General features: G+C 39.1%; 1 protein-coding gene across 1 annotated transcript in view; it reads left to right on the plus strand.

Annotated features, from left to right (window-relative positions):
- Positions 1-24,195, plus strand: part of LOC116242197 (chloride channel protein C-like) — a 76,407-nt gene that overhangs the window by 47,693 nt on the left and 4,519 nt on the right. The window contains exons 13-15 of the mRNA XM_031612841.2: positions 8,826-9,005; positions 22,318-22,414; positions 23,410-23,505. Of these exons, the coding sequence (XP_031468701.2) occupies positions 8,826-9,005; positions 22,318-22,414; positions 23,410-23,505 (373 nt within the window). The remainder of the gene's footprint in view (positions 1-8,825; positions 9,006-22,317; positions 22,415-23,409; positions 23,506-24,195) is intronic.

The following is a 24,195-nucleotide window of genomic DNA, read 5'->3' on the forward strand; positions in this document are numbered from 1 at the left end:
AAGTTACTACTGCACACTTTCCACTGGAGGAAGTGCACTGAAGCAGCATCTGGAACTAATAACCTGTGTTTCAGAGCTAGCTGTCTGGCAGTGAGCGAGCCACTCCTGCTCCTATAGGTCTGTATGCAAAAAATTCATGCAGCGACTTTCAGCTGTGGGAAACAACATGGCTTCTGCTGACATGGCTAGAAGGAGGCTCTCCAGTGACTCACCTGGGAGGACAAGCTGATGCTGTCTGTATAGATACCACCACAGCTTTCAGATGTGGTTACACACAGGTGGAGCATGCACACGTACACACATCATCCCCAGCCACTGGATGGGTATTCCACTAATTGCTTGAGACTGTGCTGGTGTCTGGCCCTCTTGGCAGATGCTGACAGTTTCCACTTAAAGCCAGCCAACCTTACCGAAAATCCAGCTGTGCTGGCAGAGCAGCCAATCTCATGAAGATGTCATTGAACAACTCTTTGAATTCATTCAAGAAGTGACGGTTCTGACTCAAAGCTCACTGAAGTCCCTTGGGAATCCTTGCTGGTTATTGGAATACAAATGTTCATCTATACAGGAGTTGTATTTTGGTGTTCTTGAGTTACATGTAGAGACATTACGTTTATTATAGTGCTGGAGACTGCTTCTGAGTTCACTTTAAGCTGAAATGAATTCTCTTCACTGTTCATGTCTATGCCACCTTTTCTGTTCTTGTGAGTGTTGCTACATCCTCGTAAAAACGTGTTAGGAATTTCTCATAGTGGTTGTCATGACAGAAAGAATTATGTATTTACAACAAGGAAAAAGCACAAAATAGAATCATGGAAGCTTTAAGGTTGGAAAAGACCTCTAAGATCATCTAGTCCAACTGCCCATGTACCACCAGAAATTCCCCACTAAACCATGTCACTAATTATCACATCCCCATGTTTCTTGAATGCCTCCAGAGATAGTGACTCTACCACCAACCTGGAAAGCCTGTTCCATTGTCCAACCGCTCTTTTGGGGAAGGTTTTCCTAATATGCAACCTGAATGTCCCCTGCTGCAACTTGAGGCCATTTCCTTCTATATGCCCTGCTCTTACTGCTTCTTTTAACAGAGAACCTATGGAGTGCTTCTCCCATTAGCTACATCACGAAACAGACACTAGTTTGTGTCTTGAAAAGTGACTCTGATCACTGAGCTTCTCTGCTTCTTTAGTTAATCCTGGAAGAAAGCTGACCGTGATGCTCACCACCTTCCTGCCTGTTCTAGGGTTGACACAAAGGGTGTCATACACATCTAGTGTATCTAGATCCCTCTGTAAGGCCTCTCATCTTTCCAGTAGTACCTCCCAGTTTAGTACTGTCAACAAACTTGCTAAGGACGCATTCAACTCCTGTATTCAGATCACTGATAAAATGTTAAACATGAACTGACTCAAGGACTGAATGCTGGAGAAAGCCGCTAGTGACTAGCAGAGTTTTATTATGGTTCCTGATATGCCTTGGTATAAGAAATGTGCTAGTATTTTAAAAATGGGAATGCTGCAGTTTGAGGGTTTGAATACATTTCCCAATGCAAGTACAAATGGAAGGAGGACTGCCTTTGCTCAGAATCCTGCTTATAAGCATCACAAGCTTATATTTACTGGACTGAGAATAGGGTATAATCTTTATCTCCAGATACCAATGTTATTTTTTAATAACCTAACTACTTTTATCCATTAGAAAGTGACTGATTCTCAGAGGTACTGAGCAATCAGAAATCTCTTTTTTCATATATTTTTCCATCTGTATTGCTTTAGTTTACTCATTTTGTGGTTCATTAGACCTAAATCTCTGTACATAATTTTGACAAAAGATCATCTGATAATCTATCTGGTTATTAAAATATACACTGCTGTCACTGTCCATTCCCAAACATTTTTAAGCCAACATTTCTAACATACTAGTCAGTGTTTTCTTGGAACAGGCAGAGTGGAAAGGCTAAGGTGGCTGGTACAGTACATGAGGGTGGAGGCCCTGAATGAAGCTTTTATGTAAATGGTCTCACAGGAGCTTTCCTCTCTTCTTTCCAGTTTGTATTAGTTTTTTTGGCATACATCTGCAAGAAACTCATCATGTCATTGCATTTGAAGTGCAAGAGCCAACTTCATATTTTGCGAATTTCCCTTGGACGTTGCTTTGCAGTGATCTATCCAGAGATCATCAGTTTTCCTGTTTGTTCAGTTATAGGCAAGATCGTGAGACATTTATTTTAGCACACAGTTTAATTGTTTTTCTCACTTTATTTCTATGGAAGTTTGTTCAAAACATTTACTTGAATTTAAGTTGCTTGTATTTGTGTCATTTTGAGAAATGACTTTCTTTGCCTCTGATTGGATATAATGCCAGGGCAGATAGAGTCCACACAATCTTAAGATTTCCTTCTTACAAAAAAAGATTCTTACAGGCTAAGATAATAACTTGGAAAATGCAAAGATAACTGAGTCATTCCCATTCTGAATACACTAGTAATAAGTAGTATGCCCACCAGCATTAACGCATAAGACATCAAGACAGCTGATCCCTGTTTAGGTTTTTCTGTGTTCACCTATCCACATCTGTATGTCACAAGGACTACAGATACAAGGGATAATGTGTAAATGTGCATGTCTGTGGAGCACGTATTTTGAATACAGGTATTGAATTTATTAATCATTCAGTTATTAGGAAAAGTTTGGCTTTTTTCTCTAGTAGATGTTTACCTACTAGAAGAGAAAATACTGCATAGCTAGATGTAGAGGCATCTTACTGGTCTCTTTGGAGAGGGGAAGGCTTTTAGGTGTGTTGCTGTGCCTGATGTTTTCTGCTGATGAAGTTTATGCAGTATCCCAGAGTTGCTCCTTGCTGTACAGCATAGATGCTTGAAATGCAGCGCCATGATCCTGAGGAGGACTGAGGAGAGAATTCCAAGGATACAGGAAATATGAATTCTGGAAAAAATGTACACTTGTAAATGACTATAGGTTGTTTGCTTCTCCCACTTGGTGAAAAACCTGCTGCAGCGAGGAGGAAGGCTGTACTAACAGAATTTTTGAGAAACATTTATATATGATGACCACTGGTGAACTGCAGTTCACAATGCAACCATTCACAGATGTATAGTCTCTTTAGAGCCATATACATATTTCCTGTATGAGGCCTGCTTTACTGATAGTGCTGCCAAATGTCCTTGGTTTAAGAGCATTTGCTCCCAGTTCCCTGAGAGCATGGTTACTGTAGCATGCCCCCATCTTTAAGACCTTAAGGTGAGAGTACAGATCTCCCATGGATGAGGTGATTTTGGATCTCCCACACTTCTGGCAAAGGTAGTCTTCCATAAGCAGAAAAAAAACAGGTCATGCCCATTGGATGTTGCCCTTCAATAGCCGTGGTGCAGTGCCCCATGTCAGACATGGCTCTTTACTAAATTAGGCAGCTAGTTACAATCTCAATTTGTTTTTGGACCTGCACTGTGAAAGCTGAGCCAAGAGCTAAGTCTTTTGTGTTTTTACCTACAACTCAGAACATGGTGTGCTTGGGGCATTAATTTTTAAGTTGCTCTTTGAGTAGCTCCAGCAAGTGGCTGCGCTTACATACAGCTTTATCTGCTTATCCCAAGGTCTGATGCATAACAGAATGCATTTTTTTAAAACTAAATACTCTCCTATAAACAACTCTATCTATGACTAGGAGCTGCTGTTTTTCTAACATGGTGGCATTTTATACTGACAGTGCTGGTGGGAAAAACTTCATAAGGGAAAAACACAGAAACAAGGTCTTAGCAGAAAACCTACAAACATCCCGTGATACCCCCTCCATTTCTTTTATGAAACACAAAATCTTCCTTATCTGTTTCTTTTCTTTTCCTTTTTTTTTTTTTTTTTTTTTGTTCTGCAGTTTTTCAAGTAGTAGAGACATTTTCCCAGCAGATTATGAGAAATCCATTTGTCTTTAGCATACAGTAGTTGCTAAACATATATAACTTTCAAATCCTCTCTGGGAAATAAGTGACAGAGACATTCAGTTAACCCAAACAACACATTTCACAGTAAGTGCTATGCTATCAAAAGGCCATTGGACTGAATAGCTGAATGTCCCCTCATTTAAGGATATGGAGGGAGCCAGGACCAGGAGATGCTGGGAAGCTTGTCATCTTACAGTCAGTATAAATATTTGTAGATACACTGAACAGAGACTGAACTCTGCCAAACTTCTGGCTCCTGGTTTAACAGAAGAATTCCTCCCTCCGTTTAGTGTTCAACTAAAATAAGACAGCAAGGAGTTGTAGGCCTTGTCTGCTGTGCAAAGTTCCACTGAGAACTGATTTTAAATAGATCTAATTAGATGAAAGCACATTGCTAGCATGAATGCACTTGCATCATTTTACACCATGCTTTACTTCATTTAATTTCATTTTATAGCAGTTTAAATATATATCTATTTCAGGGGTTAGCACTGAATAGAGCAAATCAATTAAAAAATTCTGTGATATCCTTTTCCAGTGCAATTAGTTTTCATAGAGCTTTTTTGTTTCCCTCTATTGATCTCAGTGACTATTCTGGAACATACTGAAAGAATAATTTTTTCACAAAATTCACTGATTCACTTGCAAATCTACTCAATTCAGTCATCTGCCTATGATAAGCATTGTCTGTGTATATCTACAATTCTACTGTATAGTGAGATCAATATTGATGCACAAATTTAAGGTAAGATTTTTTTTTTTTTAAACCAAATGACTTATTGAAAAGAACATTTGTGGGTCTGTTGCTTGTATGTCTTTTTATTACTTAAAACAAAATACAAACCCTAAAAATAAAAGAAATTAAATGTAAGCAGCTTTCTGCCATGTTTTGAGTTTATTCATAATAGGGTTTTTTGTAAAGATGTCAGAGAAAAAGAAAGCTAACACTAATAACCTCTATTCATAATTTAGCAGCAGGTCTCCATAACCATGGGATGTGTTTTGTACTAAAATGAAAATCATGAAAAAAATCTGCTTATTTTTTTCTGGCCGAGTGAAGTGCATTTTAAAAAAAGAAAGCCATAGTCACAGAAAATGCATAATAGTAGAAACTGGAACTGAATCATTCTAATACTTGGTAATGCATTTATAACAAAGGTAAGTCACTGTAATGATCTCCAGCTTGATAATGCTTCTTTTAGCCTGTCTATTCAATTGTTCAGCGTTCTCACTCTGCCTAACTGATCTCAGAAATCACCACAAACATTAAGCAAACCCCAAAACAAGATCCTGAGAACTATTTATACAAGTTACTGTGGCCAGTCAGGGCAATAAAACAATGGTTTACAAGAAGCCCAAATAAAATCTTGGGCTGCTCTGAGCAGGATGGCCTGTGGCAAGTCAGTGCATAAACACTCTCAGTGCAGAAATGGAGAGACGGTTAAAAAAGATGAGGGCAAGTACATGAATAAATCCAAGCGAGCAACACTGCCTCCGTTCTCATGCACCTTGGTCCCTAAAGTATGTTTGAGTTAGGATTATGCTTCTTTCCCTCCCACCACCCTTTAAGTCCTTTTAATCACTTGAAACTTGCATAAAATACAGAGTAAACTCTATATGAGGAGAGGTTCCCTTGTATTGCATGTTGTCTAAGGAAACCTCCATGTTATGATTAGATCTGTTATGGTTAGATCCTTAACAATTTATTTCAGTGGGAAAACTTCCACTGGATTTAATAGCAACAGGGCCTAAACTACATTTCCATGAATCACTTTAAGACAGTTTACCACTCAGCGATATTGGCTTCTTACCAAATGACCGTCCTATTTATGTCGTAAAGCAGATTTTCTTTGTTCCATGTTATATCCCTAGTCGTGGATGTGCTCTTAAAAGGAACCTGAAACTCGGATATCATAACCTCAGTGAAATAGCCTTAATACTATAACATATTACACTATTGTCGTGAATTACATTTTGGGAGAAAAAGTTCTCACGTGTCCTATAAAAGAAAAATTTACACTAGATCTATTTTAGTAGAATGACTGTAGCATTGTGTCTCTCCTTGAGGTAAGTCTAAACATGTGAGAAAGATTCACAGGATAAAATCCAAATGTAAGTACCTCTTGCTACTCCAGGAATTTTCAAAATGATAAATGAAATGTCCTTGCTTGAAATTACATTCTGAAATCAAGGGCTTTGTTACATAAATAGCGATGTGCAACAGCAGTGGCACTCACCAGCTAAGCAAAGTGTCCTTGGGAAGCATTTGGGCATATATATAGGTTTTGCAATATGACATATCTGCAGGGAGCACTACCGCCCAAAGGGCTGTGAGCATGGTCTGGGCAGTTAGCACGTCTGTTGGTGGGGCTATGCATCTGTAGGTGCCTGAAATAGTTTTCATCCTCCTCCTCACTGTTAGTGTTCTCCTTCTGGCTCTTCTGCAAGCTTCCTCTGCTAGCTCTGGATCCCAGCTGTTGTAAAGGCTGTTCCTGGCAGAAGTGTGTTGAGTACTCATTTAACATCAGCTTGAACCGCAGCTGCACAGAAGGAGGAACCTCAGAGCATATAGTAGGTTGAATGACAAATGGAGACTCCCATAGTGGGGAAGGCTGGAGATCTGTGACTCTTGGCATGAGAAAAATGACTACTTAGCCACGTTCAGATCTGACAATGAAGAACAGGTTCGGTTTTCTGACAGTAGATGAACAGGGACTTCTGATTAGTGACAGCAGCCAGTAGTAAGACACCCAGTGCCTTCTTTTATTCAAAGATGCTTTGGCCTCATAACCGTCTTCTGTAAGATAACTATTTTACTTGCTTTCCTCTCAGAGCAAGATTGTTCTTTACAGTAATAAATGGAAGGGTAATTGAAAGAAATGTACTGCCAATGAGCACTAAATCAGTACCAATCATTAGTGTGTTGTCTTACTCTGAAAAAGCTGCCCTATGATAATGGTGTAGACGATACAGACACTTCATGATACCAGAAAAAGCCAAGATAACAAAACTGTGTAAAAAGTTATGCCTTACTTTTGTACAAATGGCTGATTTGAGAAAACCTATGGATGTTTCATAGACTTCTGCAGTAATTTGGAACATTTGCTTTCCATGCAATAGAGCAAAAATGTAAAGTTGTGAAACTGGAAAATGTTCTTACACTCTAGAAACTGTTGTAATGTAGCAGTATTCACATTGTTCTTATTGAGAAATCATTCAGGGTTTGCACGTCACATAATTCAGTGAACAGTTATAATTAATCATTTTTTTACACTGTATCCACTGTGCTAGGTACAGTATTTTTATTAGCAATACAGTGTATGTCATTTATAGACACAGCTTACGACAAGCAAATACAGATTTGTGTTTGGCCTCTAGAGATGGAAAAGAGGATGAGGACAAACAGTAGTTACTCATTTATGAAAATATAATTTTCCAACAAACAGCCACAACTGCAGACTTCTGACAATAGCTCATCTTGAGCAGCATCTTTGGTTCCCACTTACTTCCATTACTTGTATCGCATCAACTGGGAATACTCTAAAATCAAGAATTAAAAACAAAATCATTTGGATTTTTCAGTGTTGTTTTGACTGACTCGTACTAAATACTGATAAACCACTACTCATTTTATCTCAGAAAGAAAATGTTCAAAGAGATTCATTTTTCCATGAGATGGTATTCTGGATCTTTGACTGTAATAAGATGGTGTTCCAAATCTTCAACGCCTGTAGTCTGTTTCATATAATAGTACAGGTCTGACGTGATTCAATCCACACAAGACTGTTCTTTTTCAGATTCATTTAAATCCATCTCAGTTTAGAAGAAGAAACTTATTTAACAGCTGTGTATGTTGATGCCATGTATGAATTGTACTGTCTTCTCAGGTCAGTTGCTCTTAGGCAGGTGGTCACATCACAGAACATTGGAGTAACTGCCTTGAAAAAATCACCCTGTGTCTCTCAGGGGGAAGGACAATAATTAACAACAGATGGAAATAGTTGCTCTTACCACAGGGATGAAAGGTACATTGGTAAAACAGGATGTGGGCAAATTTATGCTCCAGTTGTCTCTGTCTATGGTTTGTGTCAGCCTGTGTCTGAACAGGAGATTCTGGCTTATGATGTGTCAAGATAATCAGAATAATTAATGTATTTTTGAAAAACAGAGAGAATGAAACAAGTTTAAAACTAGAGAAGTTCACTGACTTCAGTTGTCAGAATCTGACTTACTGTAATTCTGCAGAAATGGCTGAATTTTGTGTTTGTTTTTCATCTAACCCTAGTGTCAGAAGTAAGGGTATACAAGTTTTTCAATTAATGTATGTTCACATTTCCTGAAACTTTGCCTAGAACCTGAAAAATGTTACAAAATATTGGAAAAAAATGAATACAAGATGTAAGAAAATTTTGAAGGGGTTATCTTCCTAAATGCTACTGATGCAACAACAAATATTACAATAATGAGTGAAAGGCTGAATTTCTCCAAAATGCTGAATATTAAACTATTTGAAATCAACCAGAATTCCAGAGGATTTCAGTTCAGATTAAAGATATATATATATATATATATTTAATGAGAGAAGACATGCAAATTGATAAGTAACTCTTATAATATTCTAAGATGACCATGTCGTGCATATGGTTGAATTTATCATATCTCTCACACAAAGAAAGGCAATGCTTGATAAGGGATTTTATTGAGTAATTATATTTTTTAACTTGCAAATAAAGCAAATTCACTTCCATCTTGAAGTAATTTACTAACAGTTTATAAACTCATCAAATACTAACATGGTACAGCATGCTTCATTTCCTGTTTACTTACTAAATGATCCTTTGTCTGTCTGCTTTGTGCCTTTCAGGCTGAACCTAGAATTGTTCTCTGCCAGAGATGTCATGGAGCCTAACGTGAGAGTCCTTCACCTGAAGGAAAACATTGCCTCATTGGCTTGGCTTCTTGCAAGCACAAGCCATGGTGGATTCCCTGTGGTTGGCAGGTCCAAGTCAGATCACACACAGGTGTTTCAAGGAACCATTAAAAGGTAAAAATGCTATCAAATTGATGTTATGTGATGTTTATGGCTATTTTTCATTTCTTTTTCTTTAAACATCTGCTTGTGAAGACCATATGGGATGAATATGAAACTTGTTCCTACTTTCTTTAGCATGAACAGCAGGTGTCTTTTTTAAGAAAGGACTCTGGAAAGCTTGAGGTGCATGGCTATCTATTTCATGAAGGATTTATTGAAAAATATCAATAAAATGATCTTATACGAATTGTAGAAAAAGGGGAAATTGCACTTCAGAGCATTAAAGTTTCAAAGAAACAGTAATTTTAAGGGATTTGAATCTAGTGACTCATGAAATGTCCTATGTCAATTCATAGTTGGCCTGTTCTTCTGTTGACTTTTTTTTTCCCATTTTTTTTTTTTTATTGTATGCTTTTTAAGGAAATAGATTAATGTAAATCATATAACAGACAAGATAAGCAACAAAATCACTAAAAATTTCATGCTGCGTAAACAAGAGTTAGACTAAAGGAATTCTCCTCATACTGGGGACTCTCAAAAGGCATATAAAATATCTTGATAAATGAAGTATTGCTGATACTGTACATTATATGCAAGAATGATTCTATTCTTTCACAAAAGAGTCTTAAGACTGTTCTTTGAGCAGTGGGTCAAGAGTGGGAGAGGCAGTGACTTAATTCCCACCTTGAGTATCCTAGAGGAAAGGAGAGGATGCACGTACAACTGTTTCCACATAGGAGTTCACATAGCAAAGCCCTATGAATGATAATTCCAGTAACCTTAATATGAACACATGGTGTTCTCTGTGCTGAATGTTCATAGTATTCTAACACGTTCCCTTACAGAGAATTTTTGTCACTCTTAATTGGGCAGAAGTTGGTAACTTCCTAGATAAATGTATTTCCTTCTATTGATCTGGATGGGGAAAAATGTTATTCATGTATCATGAGTGGAAATTTGATTAGGACTTGCCTCCTTGCCTGTTTTATAGCAACTTTTCAAGAATGAACTATTGACACTGGACCACATGAACCTTCCTCATACACAGCTCCATGGTCAGCAGAAATTTTGGAGCATAAAGATAGAAAGTGGGTGAATAATTAATAAAGCCTGTCATGAATCTCTCAGAGAAACATTGGCTTGTAAAGAGAAAGCTGTACAGTGCAGATTGTTTGGGTTGTAGTGGCCTGAAGAAGTAACATCAATAGTTGCTGACCTTGGGTTGTTGTGGCCTGAAGAAGTAACATCAATAGTATCATATACTTGTACATGGTATATACTCTTGTTCCTTCATTGTGATGCTGTCATAAATGCTAACAAAAAATGTGCTAAGGTGCTAAAACTTAAATTGTGGAGTGATAGTCCGCCGTGTACAGCAATCTGAAAATATTATATGCCATCTAGTAGCACACTTGTTTAGTTCTCAGCTGGACTCAATAATAAAAGACACTAACAACAGACCAAGGCAGTGTCTTTTAAATTGAACTGATAATCTTATAATAATTTCCTCATTAATTCACCAAATGACCTGGTAGTAAGAGTCTCAGGCTGCTGGGGGGACGCTGAGTTTACATAAATGCTGTTGTGCTTTATAATGCAGAGCAAAGTTGTTGCAAGCAAACAAAAAAGAGGGGTCAGAAGGATGATCATGAGCACATGCCAAAAAGAGACACTTTTAGAGGCAATCTGATGCTACCTGACAATTCTGGTAAGCTTGTTGTTTGCTTCATCCCCAAAACTACATTCTAACAGAATGTATTCAGAGAGAGGGGGTGAACAAAATATTTTTTTCCCTGGCACTCTCAGCATGAATGAGCTGTTGTTAGACTGTTTTGAGTAGAATCAAGATAATATTTTAAATAGTTGACAAAGTAGCAGCAAATGTGAGGTTTTTTTTTTTTGTTCAGTCCAATGTTTATTACTGCACCAGTGAAACCCATAGTGAATGGCTGTCTGAGAGCAAGCTCTGCGATCTGGCACGCTCTGTCAGCGCCCTTCTCACCCACCATGTGTCCAGCTGCCTGAGAACTGCTGTGATGAGGTCTGGGTGCCTTGTTCCCAGCAGGGAACATGGGTAACTTTGCTATTCTGCCACGGTTCCTCACCAAGTCCAGGAAAGGAATGCTCTGCAGCCAGCCTCTGAAACAAGCCTCCAAAAATGTGATTTGTCATGGAATTAGTGTATTCATAACCATAAGTAGCTAGGATTTGGTTTTCCATCTTACTCATAAAATTACAGCTCTTGTGGCACGTAACTGCTAGGATCAACATGAGAAATGCTGTGAACTCCTTAAAGGAGAATGGTGTTGTTCATTCTCTTACTGCATGGGATCCACTGCAATCCCATGTGGAGGTGACAAAGCCACAGACAGAAAAAGTATAATTTGTTTTTCCATCTTATACATCAACAATGTTCAAGTGGAGAAAATGTAGTTTGCTTGGCATGTTTTAAAAATTGCAGATGAGGGAAGATCCAATAGTATTTGCCATTATGTTTTTCTTGAGAGTTTCCGTGGACATTATTATTGATTCTTCAACTTTTTTTTTTGTTTCTTCTGGCACAAAAACATTGGTATTTCTTTTAAAAAAAGTAGGGGCAAGGAGCTAAAGAAGGAAAAGAAGTGACCTACCTACTAAGGCTGCAGGAAGGCAACAGCAGCTTGTATTTTTTTCATACGGTTTCACACTTCTGTGTATTTCTGTACCATTTCTTGTCATAAAATACACATGGATGAAACACTGAAAATTTTACTGAATGCAAAGTTCATTTAGTACCTCCCTATACCTCGAAACTGCAGTGATGCAAGTTACTGTACAGGGACAGAGTGTTGTTATGTTATCGTAATGCATACGAAGGATTTTGACTCTTTTTTCAAAGGGTCAGTGTCAGTTCTTACAAAAGCAAGGACTGAGGCCAAGGAGTGTTGGCTGGGACTTGTGTGAGCCTACAACTGCACCTCAGTACTGGATTGAGCAAACACCCAGATATTCCAATTTTTTTGAAAAAATAAACAAACAAAAATCTTCAAGCCCTGCATAACGGGGCCAGACTTTTTTCCTAGACCTTGCGATCTGGATGGTTATCCACTGGGGATTAAGATGAGATCACCAAACACATTTTACATGGATAACCTAAATCTGAAGCTGTTATATTCCTCAACTGAGTAAGCAGTAGAAAATCAAAACAACTACTAACAAAAACTCCTTGGCTTTAAAATTGTTGAAGAGGAAGCAAACTGTATCTGAGAAGCAAGTTTCCAAAACAATGTTCTCCTCGGAGTAACTCTTTTGACACTATGCCATGGACAGTGCTGTGTGCATGCCTGGGAAACCCTCACAGAGTTTGGTTTGAGGAACGTGTGGCTGGTGAGCTAGATGCACGGCGTTGATAGGGATGCTCAGCCTGCTCTGTGCAATGCAGCCCACTGTGAGCAATGTGGGGAAATGCCTCCCCCCTTCATTTCTCCCACAGCAATGATGGTTCTTCAAAATGAAACGGGCAGTTCCTTCTCTCTGCTGTTGAAATGCATCCCCTATCTACTCCCAGCAATTGCAGAAAGGGAGCTGGGCTGTTAAGAAGGGGCTTGCCTGGAGTCCACTGAGCGCCGTGTCATGGCTTATGTTGCATGCTCTCCTGGCTATGGTGGCAGTTGCACTCACAGTGGAACTCATTCTTTGGAGATACCTGAGGACAGAAGCACTGCCTGACTCTTTGAACATTTCTGCCTGGGACACTGTGTGAGGCTGTCAATACATACTGAGGAATTGCCTAGGAGATCCCCTGTCTCGTTTGTCTTTTTGTAGCTGCACATCTTCCTGCAGCAGGATAAGATATTTCTGCCTAACTTCTGGGAGAACTTAGTTTTTCTAGGGGAAAAAAAGAACTTCTGCATATGTTACAATGTAGTGATGTAGAGCCATTGTGGGGCAATGAAATGATTCTGTTATGTGGTGAACAGATTAGACACATCATCACTAGTGTTTTGTTGCTCCATTTTCTTTTGCCAGAGGTTACTTCATAATGTAAACTACCATAAAAACTGAAGACATGGAGGATTTGTGGAGGAAAACTATAGGTAATTCACTGATTTTCCTGGGCTGTGGACATGACTGGGAAATAACATGGGGAGTGATGGTACCTTGTAGTCATCGGTGACATTTTTGCCACCATGCTGCACAACCTCCCATGTATGATTGCCTCTTTCCACATGTCCTTGTGTCACTCCTGTCCTCTACGACTTCTTACACCAAAATGGATGAGAATTTGCTCTCTGTCTAGATGTTAGTTTCTAAGGAACCCTTTACCTCTTAATGTATTTAGTTTCTCCCAGTAAATGATAAATGCCCCGTTGTTCTCAGAGACCGTTTCAGTATCAAGTGGTATAATTGGCTTTAATTCACTTTTTCCAAGGAAAGGGAAGAATTGAGGTTTTCTGTGCTGCAGTATAATCCTCCCAGCATTCACTGAAGAAGAGCAGGTGGATGTTGGTGACTTGTTAGGCCAGTGTCAGTCCCTTCTGTTTCTTTTAAGGAAAATCAGTGCAGAGAGGCAGAACTGGCAGTACTGTGCCTGGCTATCTTAATTTTTGCCTAGAACACTGCTCTGATCCAGTCTGCCTGGAAAGACTGTTGGGTAGACAAACACAACCAAGTAGCCCATCAGGGAATGTTACCATAGCAAATAAGCCATTCTGTTCATGCTTGAACTTCTCAGATCTCCATTCACAGCTCCTCTATTGTAATGTTCAAGCCTGGATTCCCTGTTTTTGCCTTTGCACTCTTACCTACACAGCTGTTAGCCATTACTCTGCATTTTGTTTGTCTATCTTTTAGATGAAGGAATATTTTTTTTGCTTGATTTAGTTTGATTGGGAGAAAGTAATTATGCAGAAACCACAATATCTCTGACCATAAGCAGACTGTACAGAATAAATATATCTAAGCAGAAACGGGTAAAACTTGGTTTTCTGCTACTTCTGTACAGGATGTGACATTTCTGGCATTAGGCCTACATTTCTGTGTGTATTTTTTCACCTAGGAAACCCTATTTCTTCCCACCCATCAAGTTTACTGAAACTTCAGCATTTGTGGCTGATGAACATTTTCATTTTTAGCACAAAAAGAAATTTCAACAGAAATATTTTCAGTAAAGATGTCAGAAGTCCTTGTAGTTTACCATGCTCATTTTACTTGTACTGTTATATTTCAAATTTTTATATGCTAAATGGGAGTGTATTTACTGTGTAACTGCTTTCCCCAAATTAAGTTTGTCTGTTACAAGTGAAGTGTGCAAAGTGCCCAATTCCTGCTTTCAGAGGAAAGTTGGATATCTAAAGAAGTAGAATGTAGTGCTCTAAATCAGAGAAGAAATGTACTCAAAAGCTGTGGACTTCTTGTAGTTTGAAAAGCTAAAAAAATGTGGATTTTCAGAAATGCACTGTTATTACCTTTCAGTGCTTGAAAGCATGGTTTTCCATTTGAGGATGTTTTAAAAAGGCCTAATAAGCTGTAAAACAGATTTTATTCAAAAATCCATCTTATCATAATATCCTAGAATGGTTTGGGGTGGAAGGGTCATTAAGGATCATCTACTTCCACCCCCTACCATTTTCAGCTAAGGCCCAATGGCCTCTGGAGGTCTTGCTCTGAGTGGTGAGTTGGAGGCCAGTCCCCGTGTGTCTAGTCACAGGAAATGTGGTTGCAGAACTCAGGAGCATTGCTGGGATGGTGGGCATGGGGACAGTGGGCCCAGTGGAATGGTGTTGCTCCCAAAGAGTTGAGTATCAAAACTCTAGCAAGCCTAAGAGTACTAGCAGGAGCATGTAGAATTACCTCTTCTCTCTTCAGAAACTTGGGGAGTTGTTAAATCTTCTCCTGATCAACAGCACGCCCCCTGCTCTTGTTCCTTCTGGCTGAAAGCATGTCACCTTTGCCAGAGCCGAGCTGCACCTGAGAGGAGGGTTTCTGGTTGGTCTCTGGACCAGAGGCAGAGGAGCTACCAGTGGAGGGAGCCAAACTACATTGCTCTGTGCAACGTAGATTTGCTGCTGTTCTTGCACTTTCTGCTTCCTTTGTGGCAGGAGGAAGCCAGGTACACATCATCCTCATAAACCTCCTGCCTGATGGTCTCACTTTAGTTTCCCAGCTTGTAAACTGGTCTGAGAAGGGAGACGCTTTGCTTTCCATGATCGAAAGACATGGTGGAGCAGCTGTTCCCAGTAACAATAATGACACTATTGCTGAGACAAACATTTTCATGATGATGCATGGGAACACTAAATCCAAACCACATTGTTTAGCTAATGCATGCTTTCACTCCACTAAAGGGGAATGTCACATAACTGAAAGTAAATTGAAGAGATCAGAGTTTAGAAAATATGACAAAGTTGAAAACTTAAAGCTGTATTACACAGTAACATCCTTGAACAGAGAAATCATTGATCCAAAGTCGTGTGTGTATGCGTATCTTATGGCAGCTTATTAGGTATGCCATGCCTCCGGTCAGTGCAGTGAACAGAAACCCTTGTAAGTCAGGAATGCGTTCTGCCAAGCATTGCAGTAAAACCGAGTACAGCATATTGATATGGGCTGTGGGAAAGGAGATACGGCATTGCAAACTATTACAGATATGTCAGGCTATAGGTACTGGTGCTGGAAGTTTTCTTTAGTCTGCATTCTCAATTGGGACAAATGAAACACTATTCTCAAGGTGTGTGCATGCACATGTGTGCAGAGTCTATGCACACTTGTTTAATAAGGAAGTACATTTATTACTCTTAGCAGGCAGGTAAGTATAGAATCATAGAATCATTAGGGTTGGAAAAGACCATTAAGATCACTTAGTCCAACCATAAGCCCATCGCCACCACGCACACTAACAACATCCCTCAGGGCCACATCTATATGTCTCTTGTACACCTCCAGGACAATGACTCCAATACCTCCCTAGGAAGCCTGTGCCACTGCCTCACCACTCTTTCTGAGAAGAAATTTTTCCTAATATCCAACCTGAAGGACTTGCTTCCAGTAAGCGATGCAGTGCAGCAGCTTAGGGATAAATGGAACATTTAAAGACAAATTGGGACCTGAAACATTCAATGCAAAAATTTGTTACTGAGGTTAGCGATATCTGCTTTAGTATGATGACAGTATTGTTGCTGGAACTTGTGAAATAACTGCTATAGAACTGAAAGCATCTTGGAGAGCCTTTCCTTCTGGCTCTGTTATGGAGAGGTTGCTAAGTTTAGATCACAGGAATGCTAAGTTACCCAATCAAACACAGAAGTCTGCAAAGTTCGTGCAATATAGGAAGATAAAAATGAAGTTTTGTTTCATACTGGGAGATCACGGACAGCTGTCCCCCTGCCTCCTCCCTGTGCCCTTGCTCTAAATACTGCGGAATGGTGGTTTTACTCTGATTAAAGCTAGAAACACTACCATCAGTGGTTCAAACACAGCAAAGAATTAAAAAAGGGGAAGGTAAAGCATTAGCAACCTGAACACTCTTTTTAGGTGTGCACACTAGGGAGCTGACTGCAGTATCAAAGTGCTGGTGCAGTGGTTTTCGTAGGAGAGGGTAGGGTCTGTCAGCATGTTTGTTTTTACTGCTTTTGAAAAGCTGATCCAATTCATTTCAATGAAGTAACGTACAGTGATCTTGTCTATTAAAATGAATAGAATCCAGCACTTCCAACAAAAGCCTTTGACGTTATGATCCTCCCATGTATTGTCAGGGTTACTGGACGCTAGTAGCACAGATGGAGGAAGGTTTATAGAGTCTGTGGCAGTGGTTTTGTTTTGTATCTCAAGTGCGAAGCCTTTCTTCCAAAGAGTGGCATTATACGATACTTTTAAAATTAGTAGGCCTGTTTTGCCCTGCCAGTAATTGTGCAGGTGCTGTAGGACTTTGTGACGGAGCCTCTTGGAGGGAAAGCTGGAGTGCTGCAGAGGCTGTGTGCTCAATCAGAGAGCCAAATTAAAAACGTATGCAGTCTTGCTGCAGCATGTGGGTGGCTTTTAGGCAAGTGCAGAGCGTTGTTGAATGTCAAAATCAAATATAGGCATGGGGAAAACTGTTGTGTGAATGGAAAGTCTGATCACACTTGTCCTGTCACTTAAATGTGTGGTGGGTTCCTCTGGAACTGAAAATCTGCCTGGTAACAAGCCAACTTGTACAGAAATACAACTCTGAGGCTGTTTTCATAACTTTTTAGAATCTACTCTTTCTGAAGGTTTGAAAATAAGTTTATATTTGCAGTTTATTTACAGCAGCCTTTGCATGTTCATATGGAGGCCTGGGACTTACTGTCTGCTCAACTCACCATGATGATTGTATCCCTAAAACCAGACAGAAGGCAACTCAAGTAAAGAGCATTAACCACAAAGCACAGCTCTGAGGTAGAAGAAATGCCTCTTATGTAGATCTGAAGACTGAGGCACAGAGATTAAATATTTATTCAGTATCATTTGAAAGGCAGTGGGGCATAGAAAGGATTTGATCTTAGCTCCGGACAACCTCAGTCTAGTGCTTGATAATGACCTTTTTATCAGCTCATAGGTTAAATGCCAAGAACACATGCAAAGCTCTTTCTTGTTCTGAAGAACCAAACATGAATAAACAGTAATGTTTTAGGCTCCATAGCCTGAAACAACTCTGTAACCTGAGGTGTTTTTTGCATGTGCAGGATGAAGTTGTGGATTTTAAATCAGTTTCCCATATAGCTGATCTAGTTCTTATCTACTCTCTTTCTTGTCGTATGCAAGATACTTTTAAAAACTCTTTAGTACAGTGACAGTTGACATTAGGAAAAAATGTATTTAGCATACTAGCATCTGTCTTACCAAAAGCATAAAAACAACAATTATTCTTAAGTAGAATGTATGTTTTATAGTTCACATGAGAGTTTTCTCGTGTGCTGTTGCAAATGTTGCCCATTTATGTGAGAACTTCTCTGGGAGCAGAGCAATGATCAAGTCCTGCAAGACCTTCTGAGCACTCACTGCTGTGAAAGTTGGAGGTGCAAGATGCTAAATCTAACTTCAGTCAGGTATGAGGATGAGGAAAGAAGATGAAAAGTTTTAGGGTGTCATACTCTGCCACATCAGTATGCAATTTATTGCTATTTGTTACTGTCCTATTGTCATCATTTAATTTTAATCAACCAAGACTTCACAATAATGTAATTGGGCTTTTAAATATGTCTGGGAGAAGCTCTGAGAGAGAGGTGCATTTTTTATACGTAGAAATTTGTTTGATTCTGGTCAGAACATATTAATTGTTGGTCCCCACTAAGCTGGATATTCGCCAAAGAATAAAAGCTCAGGAATAAAAGCAAAGCAGTTACCTTTAGTGGATTAATGTAGGAGAAATAAGATATTTCAGGTTCTTTAATACCCCCTCCTCCCTCCATCCCAACTGTGTAGCTGTTTTATCCATTCAGTATGGGAGAGTCCTGCCTTGGATGCTTTTGGCAGTGACATCACCATTTAATCTTTCTTCTGTTCATTTGCAGCTACTTTGGAGCCGCAGTTCCTTTTTATGTCACTCCCCCAGTATTTAGAATTTGTAGTTTCCTCAGATAACTGGCCATCTTGACAAGAAAAGAGTGACACAATCAGCTGTCAGATACTTTTCATTCCTGACTTCCATGCCAAATCTGACATGTGGATATTGGGATAATAATGTGTTATCTTAATTAGGTGTATTCCATAACGTGTGGTTTATAACAGACAGAGCAAATGAAACTACTGCAGTGCCTTGCCAGGGTATCTTTGAAATGAGATTCCCTACTTAAGGGTTTTCTTCCTTCTTAAATAAATAAAGAGTAAACGAACAATTGCAGACTCCAAATCTGAATCCTAGCACTTCCTGTTAAACCTCACAAAATAGTGCAAGAAACATGTTTGGTCTGCTTTCCAAGGCTTGATGATGTGATAGGAAGGATGTTGTATGTAACATCAAAGAATGGTGTTGTTATACCTCTGAAGCATGACTTCTGGAAGTCCAAGTGAAATAATGTATGTTCTTTTTTTTTTTTTTCTTTTGGACATGGCAGTTTTTAATAGGCTTGGATTCTTATCAGAAATGTTCCAACAATTTCCTTCATTGTGTTTGCATGTACTTTCTTTTTGACTAGCTAAATTTCTCTCACACTTCCCAAAGCCCTGTTAAGTTACTCCCTTCTGGGTTTAATTAAGAGCACTGCTGAGCAAATTGTGAGCTGCCAAAACCAGCCAACAAACCACTGGTGATGAGCGAACATTTCTGCTCTTTAAGCCCGTGCTGAACATTGCTATTTTTTTAATTCCAGCCCATGATGTTCAAGTGGAAAATGGTGAAGTCTGGGCTGTGGGCAGCCTGAGCAGTGTTTTGGACCTGAGTATACAGAGTCCTGGCAACGGATCGGTGTGGGTCATAGCTTTTGCATTTGAAGTCTATATATATATGGTAGGATGAAAGTGTTCCTGGCCCAGTGATCATTCTGGAAATTGACTTTGTGGAGCTGTACAGGACGATCTAGGACTGGAATGTAGATCTCAGGTTGGATATTAGAAAATATTTCTTCTCAGAAAAAATGGTGAGGCATTGGAACAGGCTGCTCAGGCTGGTGATTGAGTCACTGTCCCAGGAGCTGATCAAAAACCATGTGGATGTGGCATTGCAGGACATGGTTAGTGGGTGGCTTGGTGGTGGGGGGTTGATGGTTGGACTAGGTGATATTAGAAGTCTTTTCCAAACTTCGTGATTTCATGATTCTATGATCTGTGTGTTTATTTCTTACTGGAATTGATTAGAGACATACTTGTGAAAGACTATAAAATGTGAAGCTGTAGAGAGCCCTGCAGAAAAAATCAGTGAAACATCAATGATATTTCATAAGGCATAACTTGAATAATTTCTTCTCTGTGGTGTATATTGCATTTTCCTCCCTTTCCTCCTCCAAACATAGTCTGAAAGGAATGGATCTTATCTGTTGCAGCATGTCTGCACTGTTCTTTGTAAGGTGTTCTCATAATTGTCCTCAAACCCCAGTCCATTAATTGTCTACATGACACATCCATGCACATTATGAGAAATGTAAGGCAGGTCAGCACCTTTTCCAAGAGGGGAGATGCAAGCCCAGGGTTTCCTCAGCACAGTTTTATTAGTGACTAGCTCAGAGGCCTGCTGCAGCATTGTGCTCTCCTTAGCAGTGAGAAAGAGATGTTATGAAAACTAAAACCACTCAAATATCAAATGGAGACTCATGATGTTTTAATAGTGATGAAGGACACTGGATTTCTTGTTACTGTCTCACAAATGGGTTGTGCATTAAAGGTGAAAGCAGGTAGCTGAGACTCCAAGTATTCCTGGTTATGCCACCGATTTTCTTCACAAACTGATTTTCTTCCACAAGTTCTTTATACACTCAGATCTTCCACTGCAAAAGGATCATAGAACTACAGAATCGTTTGAGTTGGAAGGGACCTTTACAAGTCATCTAGTCCAACTCCCCTGCAATGAACAGGGACATTTACAGCAAGAGGGTATCTATAGTCAAGACACAGTTATACTTATTCATAAATCCCACTGAGATCCTTGGATGAGATACCAAGGTCATGTCTACATTAAGAAAATACAGATGGCAAGAGTGGATCTTCAGGGTGGAACAGCCAACGGTTTCAAGAGGAAGGAGACTACTCTGTAATGCTAACCAAAACATGGTAGGTAGAGGCAATGGGGTGGTTTGCTTCAAAAGTGTCTTCTGAATATGAATACAAATGCAGGGATAGACATACCCTAAGTATCTTGGGTTTAATTTGAAGAATAGATGGACTATATTGAAGACCAGAAACACATGTAATATGCTGTAATATGCTGGAAATCAGTTTAATCTTACATCTTCATGTGTGAGTGCTCATGATAAGTTTTTGCTAGAGCTTTGAGCCAGCTTCACCAGATGCAGGACAAAGAAGTACAGAATAGCAAAGGGGAGACTGTTTGGAAAGAAAATAATAAAATGGTAAAGAGTCTGCTGGTCAGGGATTGTGGGGGACCTGCTTCTACAGATTCCTGTTTACTCAGTGCAGAACCTCTCCAGCTGGAAACATGAAGACATGCCAAACATAGCCACAGATGTGCTTGTTATGAAGGAGAGTGTGGAGAAGGGCCTTGAACCTAGTTCTTCCATATCCTGTCCCTAGGGAGGGCACTCACCACCAGCTTTTGGAGCTGGCAGGCAGGTCTACTTGCTGTAAGTCCTCTGCTGATGAGTGCTAATCCCACCTTGAAGCAGACTTAATCTTTCCCAGGAGACATTATATTAAAAGCAGTAAATTCCTATAAAAAGTTGGGGTTTCAGAAAATCAGTATTTGCTAATACAGAAATATTTATTTGAAAAATTCCCAGCTTATTTTTGGTGTTTCAGTCACAGAAGCCACTTTGTACCAACCTTGCAATGCCCCAGTGAAGGTTGTGTGCTTGGTCTCCTCTGGATCCCACAAGCACATCATTTAGCAGTGTGTTGCATGTCTGCATTTCTGTAGTAGCTGCTAGCTGTAACTATGGAGGAGGGCTAACGTGATGTTAAGCATGTTGCAAACTAAAAAGCTTTGTGGTGATCCCCAAGATGTTTGTTATCTAAATATATTCAAAAAGCTGGAAATGGGAAGTGCAGATAGAGTGTGTGTACACGCAGTGGTGAAGCAAGAAAGCACTAGATATAAATGACATTTTAAATATATTGCATGTCAAATCTTCTTACATGTAGTATGGAATGGGAGAATTCTAAAAAAAAGTTTTGAAATGATGTAATGATTGATGAAGATATTCTAAACTAAGGGACTAAGTCAGCAAGAATATTAAATGCCTTAATGAATTCTAGAGAACAGTACTCTGAGAAAAGGTTTCACTGATGATTTAAAATGGGTTGTGAATTTCTTGCAGATCTCATTTTAATGTGGATGTTACTTAAGAAGGATGTGGAAAGGCACAACAAGCTATCTCCTTAAATGCAAATAGCTATATTTGCATACTATTGCTTTGTTAGGTGCAAACTACTGCATAAGCTCCTCCTGCCAAGCAGGTTGATCCAGGTCATGTGTAGGTAGGTGATGTCTTATAATTCAATTAGCCAAACTTAATCCAGAAAACACCTATGCGATGCTGTAATTGATGATGAAGGTGAAATAAGTGATCAGCCTACTAATACTCCATCCATCCTATATCTGATGAATAGTAAAGTGTTGTGTGCTTGCTTTATAAAATTTGTCCCTTATAATGAATGCAGTCCCCTTGTTTCTTTTATGCTTTTTTTCTTTTTCTTTTTTTAAAAATATCTTTAGGTTAGAGCTGTTCATGTTGCTGGAGAATGAGCACATCTTTGAACCAGAGACAAACAACGAATCTTTCTCCTTCTCACATCCTCTACCCTATGAGAAGGTAACATCTTTTCTGTCAGTCCTATCCTTGTTTAATCAGCAAATATATTGGGTGATTTAGAATGAGCTCAACATGAATGAACATTTATTCATTTAATGTGGCTGAGAAGAAAGAAAAAAGTGGTCAAGTACAATTTAAATTAAAAGATGACTAGAGAACTTCCAGGGACAGCTGTCATAAATCATAATGCCATTCAGAGGCTGAGAGTTGCACAAGAGTGCTGGCAAAGCACATCCTTCTTCAAATAGGCTGTTCCAGTCCTTTCTTTCCCAACTTCTCTACAAACAGCAGATTATAATATTTAATTCTGTATCGGATAGCACCTCTGTGAGTGATTACTATTTGTAAAAGTTTTCAAACTTGAAAAGCATATAGCATTTTTGCTATGATAGGTGACTAAAGGATTTTTAGGAATAGTAAACATTAAGTGTGGTAAAAGAAAATCACGTGTTACCAAAACAAGACTGGTAATTGAGCTCAAGCAGTCTATACAGGCACAACTGGGAAGTCATCATATATCACTGAAGATTGGTCTGCACATGGAAATTTTGCTGACAAAACAACAATGAGATTGAACAGGGCAATTATGCATGGGATGAGGTGTCAAAGGACAAATAGGAATTCCTATGGAAAAGGATGGAAGCTCAGTTGATGGCTGATGCCAGTTTTATTGCATTTTTCTGCACTGTTTCATAATGCAATTACCACTTAGAAACAGAGTGGAAAATCTCACCGCTAGGCCGGTGTAACTGACATTGTCTTAATAGAGACACAGTTAGTTACACTAAGAAAAAAAAAACTTTTTCTAAAGTACAGAGCGTTTTATTTTGAGTGCTAGTTTAAGCTTGATTGGCAGAAGAATTTAAAAAGGACAAGCTCTGCCAGAGTAGCTCTCCTAGAAAACTTTTTCTTAGAGACAAACTGGAAGGCTTTTGAACTGTGGATTCTAATGTGCAGTGCAAAAAGAAAGAGAAATGGATTCTTGCCTGTTCCAGATAACAGTGGAGAAGCTGCCCAAGCCGTCGCGCCTGGCCATGCTGCTGAATTGCTACACTACAGATCCCCGGTATCAGCAACTCTTCATCAATCTGGTAAGGCTGAAGCCAACTCTAAAAACAAACATTTCCTCCATGAACAATGTGTTTGTTATATTTTCTCATTTGTTTATGATGGCTGTGTCAGCCGCACTGATTTACATAAACACTGCCAATCCTGGGACGTTACACTCTCAACAAAAGTAGCTGAGTACAAACAGCATTCCGAAGTTTTAATTCATATTGTATAAACATAACAGATGTTGATAAAATGAGCCAAAAAGAAAATACAACAAAGGAGACCATTTCAAGGGGGCTTTTGATTAAAATACATTCCAGATTGACAAAATGATACAATGTTAATGGAATAGATCATTTAAATGTCACTGTTTGGCTCTTATAGACCTATAAAGCAAATATAAAGCAATGCTTTTGAGTTTTTAGTCTCCATTACGCTGCAGTGCCTATACATCAACTTATAAATAAAGCTGTATTTCTTCCCCCTTTCCTTTTTTTTTTTTTTTTTTTAAATCCCTGCTATGACATTACCACATTTGTTTCCTAAATACTGTACTAAAATACTGGGTCCAAAAGCAATAACGTGTTTGGTATACTGAGCAAGCCCTAAAATAAATACGTTATAAACAAAATAAATGTAGTGTTCTGCCTCAACACTGAAAATGAAGTAGCGGGCACAGCGAGAAATCTAGATGAGAGAGAGTCTAAATCAGATGGGTTTTATTTAAA

This window comes from Phasianus colchicus, chromosome 3, assembly GCF_987193195.1.
Source record: "Phasianus colchicus chromosome 3, bPhaCol1.hap1.1, whole genome shotgun sequence".
NCBI classification, from domain to species: domain Eukaryota; kingdom Metazoa; phylum Chordata; class Aves; order Galliformes; family Phasianidae; genus Phasianus; species Phasianus colchicus.